This window comes from Typopeltis vanoorti, chromosome 2, assembly GCF_054136105.1.
Source record: "Typopeltis vanoorti isolate ZY-2024b chromosome 2, IOZ_Tvanoo_1.0, whole genome shotgun sequence".
Classification (NCBI taxonomy): Eukaryota; Metazoa; Arthropoda; class Arachnida; order Uropygi; family Thelyphonidae; genus Typopeltis; species Typopeltis vanoorti.
In genome coordinates, this window is record NC_143550.1 from 130086307 (window position 1) to 130100361 (window position 14055).

The 14055-nt window shown below is 35.5% G+C and overlaps 1 protein-coding gene across 2 annotated transcripts in view; it reads left to right on the plus strand.

Moving 5' to 3' along the window:
* Cdep (Chondrocyte-derived ezrin-like domain containing protein) overlaps positions 1–14055 on the plus strand; it is a 741059-nt gene that overhangs the window by 284080 nt on the left and 442924 nt on the right. For both annotated transcript variants that reach the window (XM_090413128.1, XM_090413137.1), the window contains exon 13: positions 8820–8894. In XM_090413128.1, the coding sequence (XP_090269254.1) occupies positions 8820–8894 (75 nt within the window). The remainder of the gene's footprint in view (positions 1–8819; positions 8895–14055) is intronic.

Consider the following 14055-nt stretch of genomic DNA (forward strand, 5'->3'; position numbering starts at 1 on the left):
GGTGGAACCAAGAGGTCCAAAAAGCTGTCCAGGCAAAAAAGGAGGCCTACCTAACATGGCTTAGGGTCAGGTCACCTGAGATGCATTTCCGGTACACTGAGGCACGAAAAACTGCTGCTGAGGCAGTAAAGACAACAAAGCAGAAGGCTTGGGAATCCTTTGGAGAAAGATTAGACTCATCCTATGCAAATGCAAACAAAGTATTCTGGCAGACCATCCACCGCCTTTGAGGGAGGAAATCGTGCACAGCAAGGGCAATTAAGGCCTATGATGGTGCTCTTTTAACAACCAAGGAGGATATCCTCCACAGATGGAGGGAATACTTTGAGAGTCTTCTTACCCCAGGTGGCCCAGCAGTTATGGACATCCAAGAGATGCAGATTGGGGCGATGACTAGTCTCACAGCAGAAGAGGTCCATTTGGCAATAAAATTGTTAAATCAGACAAGGCTGCTGGTGATGATGAAATTCGGCCTGAAATGCTAAAAACCTTAAATCGAGACGTGGTTCGCTGGCTGACTTGAGTGTGTCAGGTTGCTTGGATATCTGAGTGAGCACCAAAGCAATGGTAGACAGGAATAATAATACCAGTCTTCAAGAAGGGAGACCAGAGAGATTGCAGCAACTATCATGGCATCTCTCTGCTCAGCCTGCCTGGGAAAGTATATGCTAGGTACTTGGAAAGAAGGTGCAGGAGCATAGGTCAGTCAAAGTTCCAGGAAGAACAATGTGGCTTTCGTCCTGGTAGAAGCACAACTGACCAAATCTTCACTTTAAGGCAAGTCTTTGAGAAATCTTGGGAATATGCCAAGAATGTCTGCACATGTTTTCTGGACTTGGAGAAGGCATATGACCGGGTTCCTTGGGATAAGCTTTGGTGAGTAGTACAGGAGTATGGAGTGGATGGCCAACTATTAGCTGCCGTCAAATCCCTGTATGAATGCCCAGAGTTTTGTGTCAGGGTAAACAGCACAAAGTCTGAACCTTTCACAGTTTCTGTTGGCCTCTGCCGAGGGTGTGTTCTGTCACCCCTCCTTTTCATAATATTTATAGACTGGATTGATAGGCACAGCCGAAGCAGTGAGTGTGTCAGAATTGGAAGATGTAGCATTGGACGTCTGCTTTTTGCAGATGACCTAGTTCTGCTAGCTCTTTCACAGATGACCTCCAGCAGACCCTGGATAGGTTTGTAGCTGTTTGTGCAGAAGCCAGAAAGACAACATCCCAGTGCACTCTACATGCGAGGGAGTCCCACTGAGGCAGGTGGAGAAGTTTAATACCTTGGGTCCATATTCACAAGTGATGGAAAGTGGGATGTAGAGTTAGATACTCAGATTGGCTCAGCAAGTGCAATATTGCAGTAGCTTGTCCATTCGGTAGTATTGAAGTGGGAGTTAAGCCAGAAGGCAAAGCTAGCTGTCTTCAATACAGTCTATGTCCCTATCTTCGCCTATGGTCATGAGAGTTGAGTAATGACCGAAAGAATGCGGACACTAATCCAAGAGGCTGAAATGAGGTTCCTTTGAGGGTTGTGGGCTGATAAGACTCGACAGTGTCAGAAGCTCTGCAATTCAGAAAGCCCTCAATACTCAACCATTGCTTCTCCATGTTGAGAGATCACAGTTACGTTGATATCTGCACCTGGTCAGAATGCCACCAGAGGCTCCCCCAGCAAGGCCCTCTATGTCAAGCCAGAGGGTGGAAGGCCAAGGACTCGCTGGATAGATTATATCCAAAACCTTGGGTGGGCACGTTTGGGAGTATCACCAGAACACCTGAGCTTGGTGGTGGAGGATCGTGACCATTGGAAGTTCCTCTTGTAGCTGCTGCCCCCACAACTCAGTTAGGAAAGGTGGGCCTTGAAGATGAATGAATTCATTGCAATGTCTTATAAATCTGAATATTATTGTATAAAAATCTTGATATGTCTGTTACTATTAATTATTTTTAAAAATTATGAGTCATTTTTAATCCCCCTTGTAATCCTCTTAATCAAGGCTTTACTCTTTAAGGCAAGTTAGCTGATCTCATACAGATCTGGCAGGGATTTTCAACTTACAAAATTGACATACCATTAAGAGAATACACACAATTAACAGACATTACATTAGCCTTTGTAGCTTTGGCTGTAATTCCAGCTAATGTCATTGTTTTTTAATGCTGTGAATTTTGTAAGGCCTATAATCTGTTTATAATTTTTTGCAATTTGTTAACTAAGTCAAATGCAGCACAGAAGTGGCCTCTTTTGTATCTTTGAAGCACTGTCTCCAGACCTCCCAGCTGTAATTGGATTGCTTCACGTAGTTTCTTGAATTCCTGTTAAAAAGTTCTTTTCATGTAATACTCCTTAAAAGTTGAAATTGACATATTTAGTGGTAAATATCACCTTGACATTTTAATTTAAATCACCTGGGGAAACGGGATGATTGGGGGAATTATCTAAAAGCAACATAGCTGTAAAAGTAAGTTTATTTTCTTTACATTTATCCTTCAACTGTTAGAAAAATTATTGAACCAGTCATCAGTAAATGACTGGTTCAATAACTGTTCATGGTCATCCATGCTTTATTAGCATGCCAAACATCAGGCAGTGAGCACCCTAGGATTTTGCATATGGTACAGAAGCATGCACTTCAGTTTGAATATCTTTTGTTATCACCCATTAAAATTGTTATTTGATCTTTTGATGATTTATAACTAGGTTGTGATTTTTCATTCTTTGGAAGAAAAGTTTTGGAAGGCTTCTTTTCCAAAATAAAGCTTTTTCATCCACATTGAAAATTACTTGTCACAATAACCACTTTCTTCTGTTATTTTTTTTGGGGAAAAAAAAAATCTGGAAACTTTGCTACAGCATCTTGAACTGCACCTGCAGACTTTCTTCGAATTGTAACATTATGTAATCCAATTTGTTTTTTAAATCCAAATCAGCTAACAAAGCCCTTTTCATTTTCATCATTTCAGTGTAGGAAATAGACTTAAAGCCCTCATAAAGCCCTCATTTTAATAATGTCAATTTTAATAGATGTCATATCCAAATTGATTCTAATTGTTCCATTTCGATTATTTGATCACTTTGATTCCCAGTGTCTTGCAGAGTCATTGAAATAGATGCAGCTTGCACCTTTTTTTGGTATATTCATTGGCTTGTTTCAAAATAGCATACATTGTTTTCTCATTCAGTTCAAAATCGCATGCAAATTTTAGCTTTCTTATCATTGCACTCTTATTAAATTTGTTTTCTTTTAGACATAACTTTTTACTTTTTTTTTTTTTTAATCATTGGCACTATCTATTTATATCATTTTTCATTTTATCCATAGTCACTGTTGAAGTATAATTTTTTTTCATTATAAAAATGTGTATGTAAGACAGTTGTTCATGCTATCCTTATTTAATGATAACATGAATCACATTGCTTACTACGTCTGATGTGTGTATGGCTGCATTATAAACAGCACTGAACACATTTGTCCTAGCATCCACATTCAAATTTGTAGAAAATACATGGTAGTCCTGTTTATAATGCAACCATACACTATATTGTATACATGAAGCAAAACAAAGGTTCATTGTAAACAATATAGTGTCTGTAGAAGGAGTAAAGTCATTTTCATTCTGATTGTGTCTAATTAACACAAATTGTTGCTAAACAGGTACATACTCTAATTGTCTCTATACTGTATTTAGTGATATGATAAAGCTATGCCTTGCTCCAAGGTCGAGAACAATCCTAGAAGTTTTATCTGGACCAGTGCGAATGGAATGTGTTAAGTGAATTTTTGACATGTATTAAATAAATTGCATCAATTTATTCAGTTATTAATTCAAAAGCATGTTATTCAAAACTGTAAAGTGAGGCATTCCTGTAGTTCTTCTATGTATTTATAAATTGTGATATTTTTAAGAGTGGATGATTAAAAAATAAGGAAATGGAAAAAAACTTCCAGAATAACAATGTAGATACCAAAGAAGATACAACTAAGGAGTGAAATATATGAGGAGGGGAAAGAATTATTTTCATTGTCTCAAAGAGGTTCATAAAAACTTGTAGGAGGAGAGGAGAAAAGATATCACTAGCTTCTGATCTACATATGAGTTGATATTTAAGTACTTGTAGATATGAATATGTTCATTACAATTGATAACAGTATTTTTAATGTTGTTATCCTCTCTTTGTAATTGATGTATTCATATTTCAAAGTAAATTACAAAGAGCGAATAACACTTATAATTTTCAGTTGTCCATTGAAAATTCCTTTTTTTAACAGCTTTTTTAAATATAAATCCTATCAAGTTATCCTAATGAGTATTAAATGAGTAATTATGGATGACTTAAATTATCTGAATCTTATGGAGTAGCAGAGAAAACTCATAAGAATGAAGAAACATTGACCTGTTGTGAGACAACTTTCTCAAGCAGCATGTGAAAGAAGAAACTTGAGAACAAAGAATATTAAATTTTGATCATAGCATCAGAAGGTGCCTCAGTTAAGGATATAACTGTTTTGCCATCATTTGGTAACAGTGATCATGCCATACTGACATGGGAAGTAGTGAGCTATGTGGATGTACAAATGAAGATAGGTTACATGCTCAACTACAAAGCTTGAAATTATGACACTCAAGAGAATACTATTTTTGGTGGTGTAGTATCAATTATTGAAATGGGAAGGACGTCAGCAGTGCATTGGAAGCTTTGAAGAGATTTAAATAATGGGATATCTAAATATGTCCCTAGAGTTTGAAGAATAAATAGGATGGTACTGAAATACATGTACAATCTTATTAAGTAAATAAGTTGATGTGGAAGGAATATTGTGAGAATAGAAGTGAGAGGAATTATGAAATATATAAAGTGCAGGCTAGAAGTTACAAGTATCGTACAGAAAGCCAAATTGGAGTTTGAAAAGAAATTGGTTGCACAGCCAAAGTCAACACAAAACAATTTTATCGATACGGTGCAAGTAAAAGAAAGAATGACTGCGGAAGAATAACTTTACAGATGGCACCCTAGTAAGTATCAGAAGCAGATGAGGTAGTAATGGGTGCTCACTTCACCAAAATCTATCCAACTGGTATATGTAATATAATTCACAGTGTTATCACTACATTTGATGAAGAAATGGAGATGCATGAGAGGGGGGGGGGTTTCCAGTTCTGTTAGATAAGAATTTGACAGTTGGGACAGATGGGATATTAGCATATGTGCTAAAGGAATGTTCAGCCAAACTGCTTAGGCCCTTGACATGTTTGTATAATTTGAATATTAGGTAAGGAAAGATTCTACAGGAATAGAAGGAATGTGTGATAATCCCATTGCACAAGGGTGGTGCTAAAACTGATGTATCTAATATTGACCTATCAGTATCTGAAGTAACTCTACAGATTTTAGAGCAAGAAAACCATGTTTGAGCAATTTGTTCATATTTTATAATAATGTTATGGCTGAATTGGATAAAGGAAATTGATACACTATGATACTGTTTGCCTTTTTTAAGGCATTTGATAGGATACCACATGAAAGTCTGCCAGTCACCAACTTATTCAAGCGAAGAGTTTATATTCCAATCCTATATTCAGTTTACACAATAAACTTTTGGCATATCCGAAGAACTGATCCCTGCAGTACACTACTGGTCACCTTAAATCTGGCAAATCACATACCACTTTCTGATACCTGGAGCATTATTATTTAATCTACATATTAATAATATTGGGAAGGGCCTAACAGAAGATGTTGAATTGCTTGCTGATGATGCCAAGATAGACAGGACAATCAGGGATGCTATTTACTAAATGATATGATAATGACTGTCAATTCAGTGTTACCGAGTGTAAAGTTATTCACATATTCGTGAAATTATGCTCGAAGAAACATGCTAGAGTCTTGGAGTTACCATGGACAGGAAGTTGAAGGTCAAAGGTCACATGCCAAAAATTGCATATTTAACTCAAAAAATCTATCCACACCTGGACTGCCATGTGCTGATTTGGTCTTCTGCATTCCAAAGGGATAAAGAAGCTGTGGAATGGGTGCAAAGAAGAGCTACAAAGATGATATTGCAATTAGGAATTGTAGATTATAAGGTTAGATTCAGATTATGTGGACTGCAGACACTGGTAGACAGGAGAAAGAGAGATTATATGATAGAGGTCTATAAATGTCTGAAAGAATTTTATAGGTTATTGAGTGATGAAATTTGTGGGAAAAGGACAAGGGAACATCTATGGATGTTGAAAGTTTGTGTGTAGTTAAGGAAGGGGTGAGAGGTTTTTTTTTTTTCTTTCTTTTCTCCAGAATCACAAGTCAGTAGAACAATTCCTATTGAAATAGTGAGCGTATCTAGTGTGAATGAGTTAAAAGAAGGTATGAGAGCTGATGTGAATGATGTATAGGACTCCCTCAATGGCTTCTTGGCGCCCTAGAGGATAATAATAATAATGTTCTTGGAAGCCCAGCCCTGTGAATAATCTGGTATAAGGATTGCAGAATAATTATGAAATCATTCTACAATCTGTTACATTTCTAGTCTCTAGTCAGCTTCACATTCATTCATTCATCTTCAAGGCCCACCTTTCCTAATTGGGTTGTGGGGGGCAGCAGCTGCAAGAGGAACTTCTAAATGGTCATGATCCTCCGCCACTAAGCTCAGGTGTTCTGGTGGGACTCCCAAACGTGTCCACCCAAGGTTTTGGATATAATCTATCCAGCGAGTCCTTGGCCTCCCACCCTCTGACTTGGCAAAGAGGGCCTGCTGGGGAAGCCTCTCTTATGGCATTCTGACCAGGTGCCCGTACCAACGTAACTGTGATTTCTCAACACGGAGAAGCAGCAGTTGAGTATTGAGGGTTTCCTGAATTGCAGAGCTTCTGACTCTATCTTGTCAGCCCCAACCCCTCGAAGGAACCTCATTTCAGTTAGCTCCACATTATCAATTAAATAAGCTTCTAGATGGAGTCTAATGAACTGGAGACCAAAAAAGTAAAAAAAAAAAAAAAAAAAAAAGATCTGTTTATTATGATAGTGTGCTTATTCTAGATACTTATTCTTCCCAAAGTTCATAAAAAAAAAAATAAACATGCTGTTTAGACCAGTAGGGCATTCTCTAGGATCCTACATACAAGCTAGCCAAACATCTGCTTGTAGTTCTTTGCTCTTTAAAACTAATCAAAATAATCACTGCAATAGCAGTCGATAGGTAATAACTATCAAAAAATGAGCGAAGTTGAAGAATATCATGAAGAAAAACCACTGCAAAGTATAAGGTATTTTCACAGGAGACAGAAAGAACTAGGTGTGAATGTGTCTAAATCTCTGACGTTGAGATGACTTCACAAATTGGGTTTTGAATCACATGTACCTAAGACGAAGCTACTTATTACTTTTAAGCAAAAGGCAGAGTATGATGGTGTAAATAAAGACTGTTGTTGGGTCGAGAGGACTGGAAAAAGGTACATTTTAGCAATGATAGTATGTTTTGTGTGTCCCATGGTCATCGTGGGATTGCGTGTTTGGCGTCTTAACCGGCTATTATGAATAAAATACGCATCCTCGTACGCTTCGTATCCATGATATATTTCAATGTAATATCAATGGTATTACAATTTTAATATGCACTTCCATAATAACCTTGATGTCTATAGATGTCTTGGCTGGTAGTGTGGTTAAGCAAGAGGCATTTGATAAAGAATGCATGAAACGTTCAGTGAAATTTGCAACCTCTGTCATGGTATGGGTTTGTATGACTATAGAGGATCTGGTCCAGGTGAGCTGTGTATTGTGTATGAAAGAGTCGATTACAAAGTGTACCAAGAAATTCTTGAGCACTTTTATGTTACTAGCATCGGAAGATTTTATGTGATGGTGATTTCCTTTTTCAGCAAGATTCAACTTCTTGTCACTTCCAAGACCACTACTAGATGGCTCGAAGAAAGGCAAATCAATATAATTCCTTGGCTGGCATACTCACCAGATTTAAACCCCATTGAGAATCTGTGGGTAATTATGAAGAAACGTCTTCAACAAGTTGTCCTAAGAGACAAAAATCAACTTATTTCTAGTCTACAGACCATATGGGCATGTCTTGATTAAAAAGGCTGCGAACCACTAGTAAATAATATGTACACCTATGAATGGTCATAAAACCTTAGGGGGATGCAACAAAGTACTAATTATCATGTTGGTTTCCCTTTGACTGTAATTTTTGTGCATTTATTTTTGCATTATTCTAATATTTTGAACCACATTAAAAATTATTCTAATTTTGTGAATGTTTTCTAATAAGAGTTTTCTTGTAATTTATATTACATTTTTATGTGTTTACATAGTTATATAATCTACAAAATATGTAGATTTAGATGATGCTAATTCATATTTGGTAATGATTATTTTCTGTGCAATAAATTAGAACAGCAAATCATTCAACACATTTTCTTTGATTATTCTAATTTTTTGGCTCAAAGGTGTATGATCTTTATTTTTAGGGTGGGAGTAAACAAAAGAGCCTAGGGGATAATTATAATTATTTTTAAATGTAACAAACAGAGGAGTTTCTTTCACTCAGATTGAGCTGGCTAAAAGGTTAATGTATGAATAAGTGTTTACTTAATTTCTCAAATTCCAAAGAAATATTCCAAATATTTTACATTTTCATGATTTGTTTGCTGTTAAAAATATCGTTAAATATTTTAGATCTTGTTAGTTATATATATAGTATAGTATAGTAGAGAATATCCTAAGCAATGCTCAAGAAAAGTTTTCATCCTATTCTTTATTATGCATTAGCTTAGAATTTAAAATTTTAAAAACTTCTATAGGTATAGTGGAAGAACACAGAAACAGATGGTAGAATTTGTAAGGGAAAACTATGTAAAGCGACAGCCTTTTCAAAGGTAGGCTAATGAATTCTGACTTTCTGAATGTTTATTCTTCCATTTAATTGTATGAATATTCAGGTGTTGTTTAATTTATCCCCCCCAACGAGAGCAGTCTTCCAGGGTCAGACAGATTTGTGCTAACTAGATGGATGGATGAAAAGTTACTTCTTGTGACAGAGGATGCCAAGTTTGCTGGTATCTGACGATATAGAAGTGACGTAATTATACCAGAAAGTACAGTCAGTTCCAAGAAGAGAGAGAGAGAGTTGAGCTTGACTGATAACATTCAGGATCTCCTCGATGTTCCAAATGAGGAGATTTGCTGCGAGTTGAAAGATCAAGAGCGAACTGTTTGAAATCTTAATACATTATTATGGTGGTAATGCTTTTGTACCAACTATGAACACCATACATTTAACATCTCCAAACCTGGAGTATCAGTGCAGAAATACCATTATACTGAAACTGCCTTTCATGGTTCTATCATCTCTGTCCAACATGGCATAAGAGTATGAAATCAAAGATTGTGAAAATGCTAATTGTGAAAGAGGAAAATATTCAGTATACATCCAGACATGTCAGAGATAGAATAAAGAGAAAGATGGCAAAGATCAAGAAACAGCAGCACATACCAGGAAGCAAAGAGGAATAAAAGACTACAAATGCTCATATGCTGAGAGGGTAATAGTACAGAAGAAAAAAATAAAGTATCTAAAGGGACATAACAAGTCCTACTTTCTCACAACTATATGATATCCAAATGTAATTTACTTTACTTCCCACTCAAAGATAAAAGAAGATAATTGGATAAGAAAATGGATAACCGTGTACCCTATTCCAGGGGTCAGCAATGGGTCAGATTTTGCAATTTGTATATTCACCACTTAATGTGCAGGTCAGATAGCAGGGTAGGGGGTATGTTAGTTAAAAAAAAAAAAAAAAAAAAAGTTTATACACAAAGTACTAAGCATTATAGAAAAGCAAAACGTTTCTTCTTCTTCATATTTATTTATAAGAAGAATGAAGTTTTGCTTTTCTGTAATGCTTAGTACTTTGTTTATAAACCTTTTTTTTTTTTTTTTTTTTTTTTTTTTTTACTAACATACCTCCCCTCACGCTATGTGCCCTGCACATTAAGTGGTGAACATACAAATTACAAAATCTGACCCATTGCTGATCCCTGGAATAGGGTATTTATCCATTTTCTTATCCAATTATCTTCTTTAATTTTCTTGAGTGGGAAGAAGAATATACATTTGGATATCATATAGTTGTGAGAAAGTAGGACTTGTTATGTCCCTTAGGATACTTTATTATTTTTTTTTTTTTGTACTATTACCTCTCTTCAAATACTGCAAATACTATTTTGATATTGCAAACACAAATAAACATATATAAATCACAAATTTGTACATAATTCATCACAAAAGTATATAAATAATGCAAACATAATATAAATAATGATAAATATATGTAAACAATTATAAAAATTATAATCAAACAAAAAATATTTTTTTAAACATAGTTTCACCGACCTCCTTGGTTTTGTTTCTTTGCACAGGATCTAAATTTGGTTATACAGGAAAACCTCACTTAATGCAATTAATTAATCCATCAATTAATGTGTACTAACAGAAATCGTGTTAAGTGAATACAATAAACAAGAGGAATAATTATAATTCAACCATCAGTTAGTGTAAATTTGGAAAAAAATTATATAAGCTATATTAGAGGATAAAATCATCAAAGTTAATAAAAAAATTAATAAATCATCAAAGTTAATAAAATAAACAAAAAGTCATAGGAGGACTTTGGCAAGAATATAGAAAATAAATATCAAGAAGGTGGAAAAATATTCTGGAGGTTGTTGAAGAAGCTTAGGAATGGAGGAAAGAGTGCTGTGAAAGGAGTTAGAGATGATAAAGGTGACATGAAAACAGGGGAAAAAGATATCCTTAAAGTATGGAGTAATTACTTTGAAAAACTGCTAAATGAAACAAGCAGTGATGACAGCACAGTGGTAAAAAAACACTGATCAGGCATGCAGTCAGGAATACATATCCATACTTGAGGTAGAAAAAGCCGTCAAAGTCTTGAAATGTGGAAAGGCAGCAGGAGTAGATGATATTCGACCAGAAATGCTGAAGTATGGTGGTATAAGAGTCTTACAGTGGCTGCACTGCATAGTTCAGAAAGCCTGGACAGAGGGACGAATTCCCAATGATTGGAGTAGAGCTCTCATAGTGCCCATATATAAAAAGGGAAATGAAGTTGAATGTGAGAATTACAGAGGTATTTCCCTACTGAGTGTTCCTGGCAAGATCTATGCAAGTATACTTGAGAAATGGTTGAGAAGAATTGTGGAAGAAAAGCTGGGTGAAGAACAAACTGGATTCAGGCCAAATAGAGGCTGTCAGGATCAGATCTTCACTTTACGTCAAATAGTGAAGAAATCATGGGAATATAACAAAGATCTGTATTTGAGTTTTGTCGATTTGGAAAAGGCATATGACAAGGTGCCAAGAGAGAAGCTATTCAATATGCTGCAGTTATATGGTGTCAATGGTGCATTATATCAAGCAATACTTAGTCTTTATTTGAGTTGTAAGTCAGCAGTTAGAATTGAAGGGTGTACAGGAAGATGGTTTAATGTTAAATCTGGTGTGAGATAAGGATGTACTTTATCGCCTCTGTTATTCATTATCTATATGGATCACATTATGAAGGAAAGTGGTATTAAACATGATATCAAAATTGGAGATGTTAATGTCAGCTCTTTGCTTTATGCAGATGATGTTATACTTCTAAATAAATCCGTTTCAAGTCTGCAAGATTCTCTGACTAAATTGAATAACTGTTGTAATAGATATGGTATGGAGGTCAGCAATAAAAAGACAAAGACAATGAAAATAGGCAGAATCATTGAAAATGTCAACTGTGTTGTGAATGGAGACCCTGTGGAACAAGTAAAACATTTCAGCTACTTAGGCACAATTTTTACTGAAGATGGTAAATTAAATATAGAAATAGACAACAGAATCAGCAAAGCTGGTATGGTGGGAAGTCAATTGAATAAATTCATATGGAATAAGAGAGAAATTAGTAGAAACACTAAATTAGCTGTATACAAGACGGTGTTCAAACCAGTTTTAACTTATGGATCTGAGAGCTGGGTCAGAAGTAAAACACTTGACCAAAGACTAGAGACTGCAGATATGAGAGTCCTGAGAAAGATTATAGGTATGAACAGATGGCATCAATAGCAATATCATATTAAAAATGAGGATATTAGGAAAGAACTTGGCATTGTCAGCATCCAGGAATGTGTTAGCAGAGCTAATCTCAGGCTGTATGGTCACTTAAATAGAATGGGAGAGAAAAGATTAGCAAAACAAGTGTTCTCTGCCAGGTTGACAAGAAAACGACCCAGAGGAAGACCAAGATATAGGTGGATTGATACAATACAAAGTGCCTTAGACGATAGAAATATAAGATCTGATAATGTTGGAGTCTTGACAAGTAACAGACTGATTTGGAGGAAAATTGTAGATAGGAAGTTAGTAATGATGTAATTTTTTCATGTAGTACTATCATATCCTGTACACCCCTTGAGGGTGCATGGCAGGAATTTGATGATGATGATGATGAAGTTAATAAAAATCAATTGCATAAATTTTTATTTAATGTCCAAACATTTGATTGAGCTACTTTTTTACAAAATATAATAAGTAAAGATGTTTGATCCTACTCGATGTTTTTCATCTTGTCATGCAATTTGCAATCGCTTTATCAAGAATTCAGCAGACTTCGAAGTTTCATTCCATATCAGGATCAGCATCAAACAAAATTTCATTGGCATACTCAATGTGATTGAAAACTAGCTCACTTTCTTTTGCAGTTAGCTTTTTAGTCGTAACATTCTCTTCTTGCCACTCCTTATTTTCTTCTTCATATGCATGCAGTTTTAGTTGAAGATCATTCTCGCTTAACTGTTCTGAATGGGAATAGAGCAAGTTTCTCACATCTTCATTATCCAGTTCATTAACTAACTATAGACTAACATAGGCTTGAGTTTAAAGTCGCCTTCTGCATTGCCTCCTAATAAAAGTGTAAGATGATCTTTAGATACTTTGTATCCTAGTTGAGATGCTTCAGTTTTAGCTAGGAAAGTTTTTATTGGCATAAGTGCCAATAAAAACTTCCAAATAAGACCAGTTTTGTCCACGTTGAATATTTGCCAGTCATCATAATCATCCTTCTGAATTATCCTTGACAGTTATTCAGGAAACTTGGCTTCAGAATCTTTATCAGCACTAGCAGATTCCCCAGTGATTCTTACATTATGCAGTCCAGTTCTATTTTTAAAATGGTCAAACTATCCTAAATTCACAATAAAGCTTTCACATTCCTCTTGAAATTTGGTCTCTTTCATTGAGGTAAAAATATTGAGAGATTTTGCCTGAATATTCCCTGTACTAAGAGGTATTCTTTTTTGTGTTTATAATCTTCAATTCAGAGTGATAGAAGACGCTCCATCTCGATCATTAAATGGCTTCTATTTTGGGTGATCTGCATGCTTAAAGAAGCAGCAGCAACTTTTCCTTGTTCTTTGTATTCTTTGCTCATATTTAATATAATCCAAACTGTAGACCCACTGTATCCCAGGTCTCGCACAATCATTGTATTACTAGTGCCACTTTTCTGTCTCTTAATGACTTCCAGCTTTTCCAGATTGGCGACAAAAAATTTTGCGTAACGAAAATTTTCACATAACATATAAAAATGACGTTAACTGATTAATCAGTTGCTTAAAGCGGGAAATAGTATCATTTCACTCAGTCACACTAATTAATTATCATGCATATCGAATTCACATTAAGCAAGGTTTTCCTGTATATGACAAACCAAATACAGATAGAATACCTACTGCAACTTTTTTCATTGCTATAAATGCTGAAGGGATTGATGCCTAACATTCAGTTTAAAGTTTGATTTTTGATATCTTTCTCTAGCTCCCTGGAGATTTCTAAATTATCAATTCCTAAAAATTAAAACACAAAAAATAATTCACTTGTTTCCTTTTTTATTTTTAAAAATTTAGATTATTAGGTTTCAAATACAGACTTTTGGCAGGTCACCCCAATTGTTCTTGTGGGTCACTCAGTGGCCTGTGGGT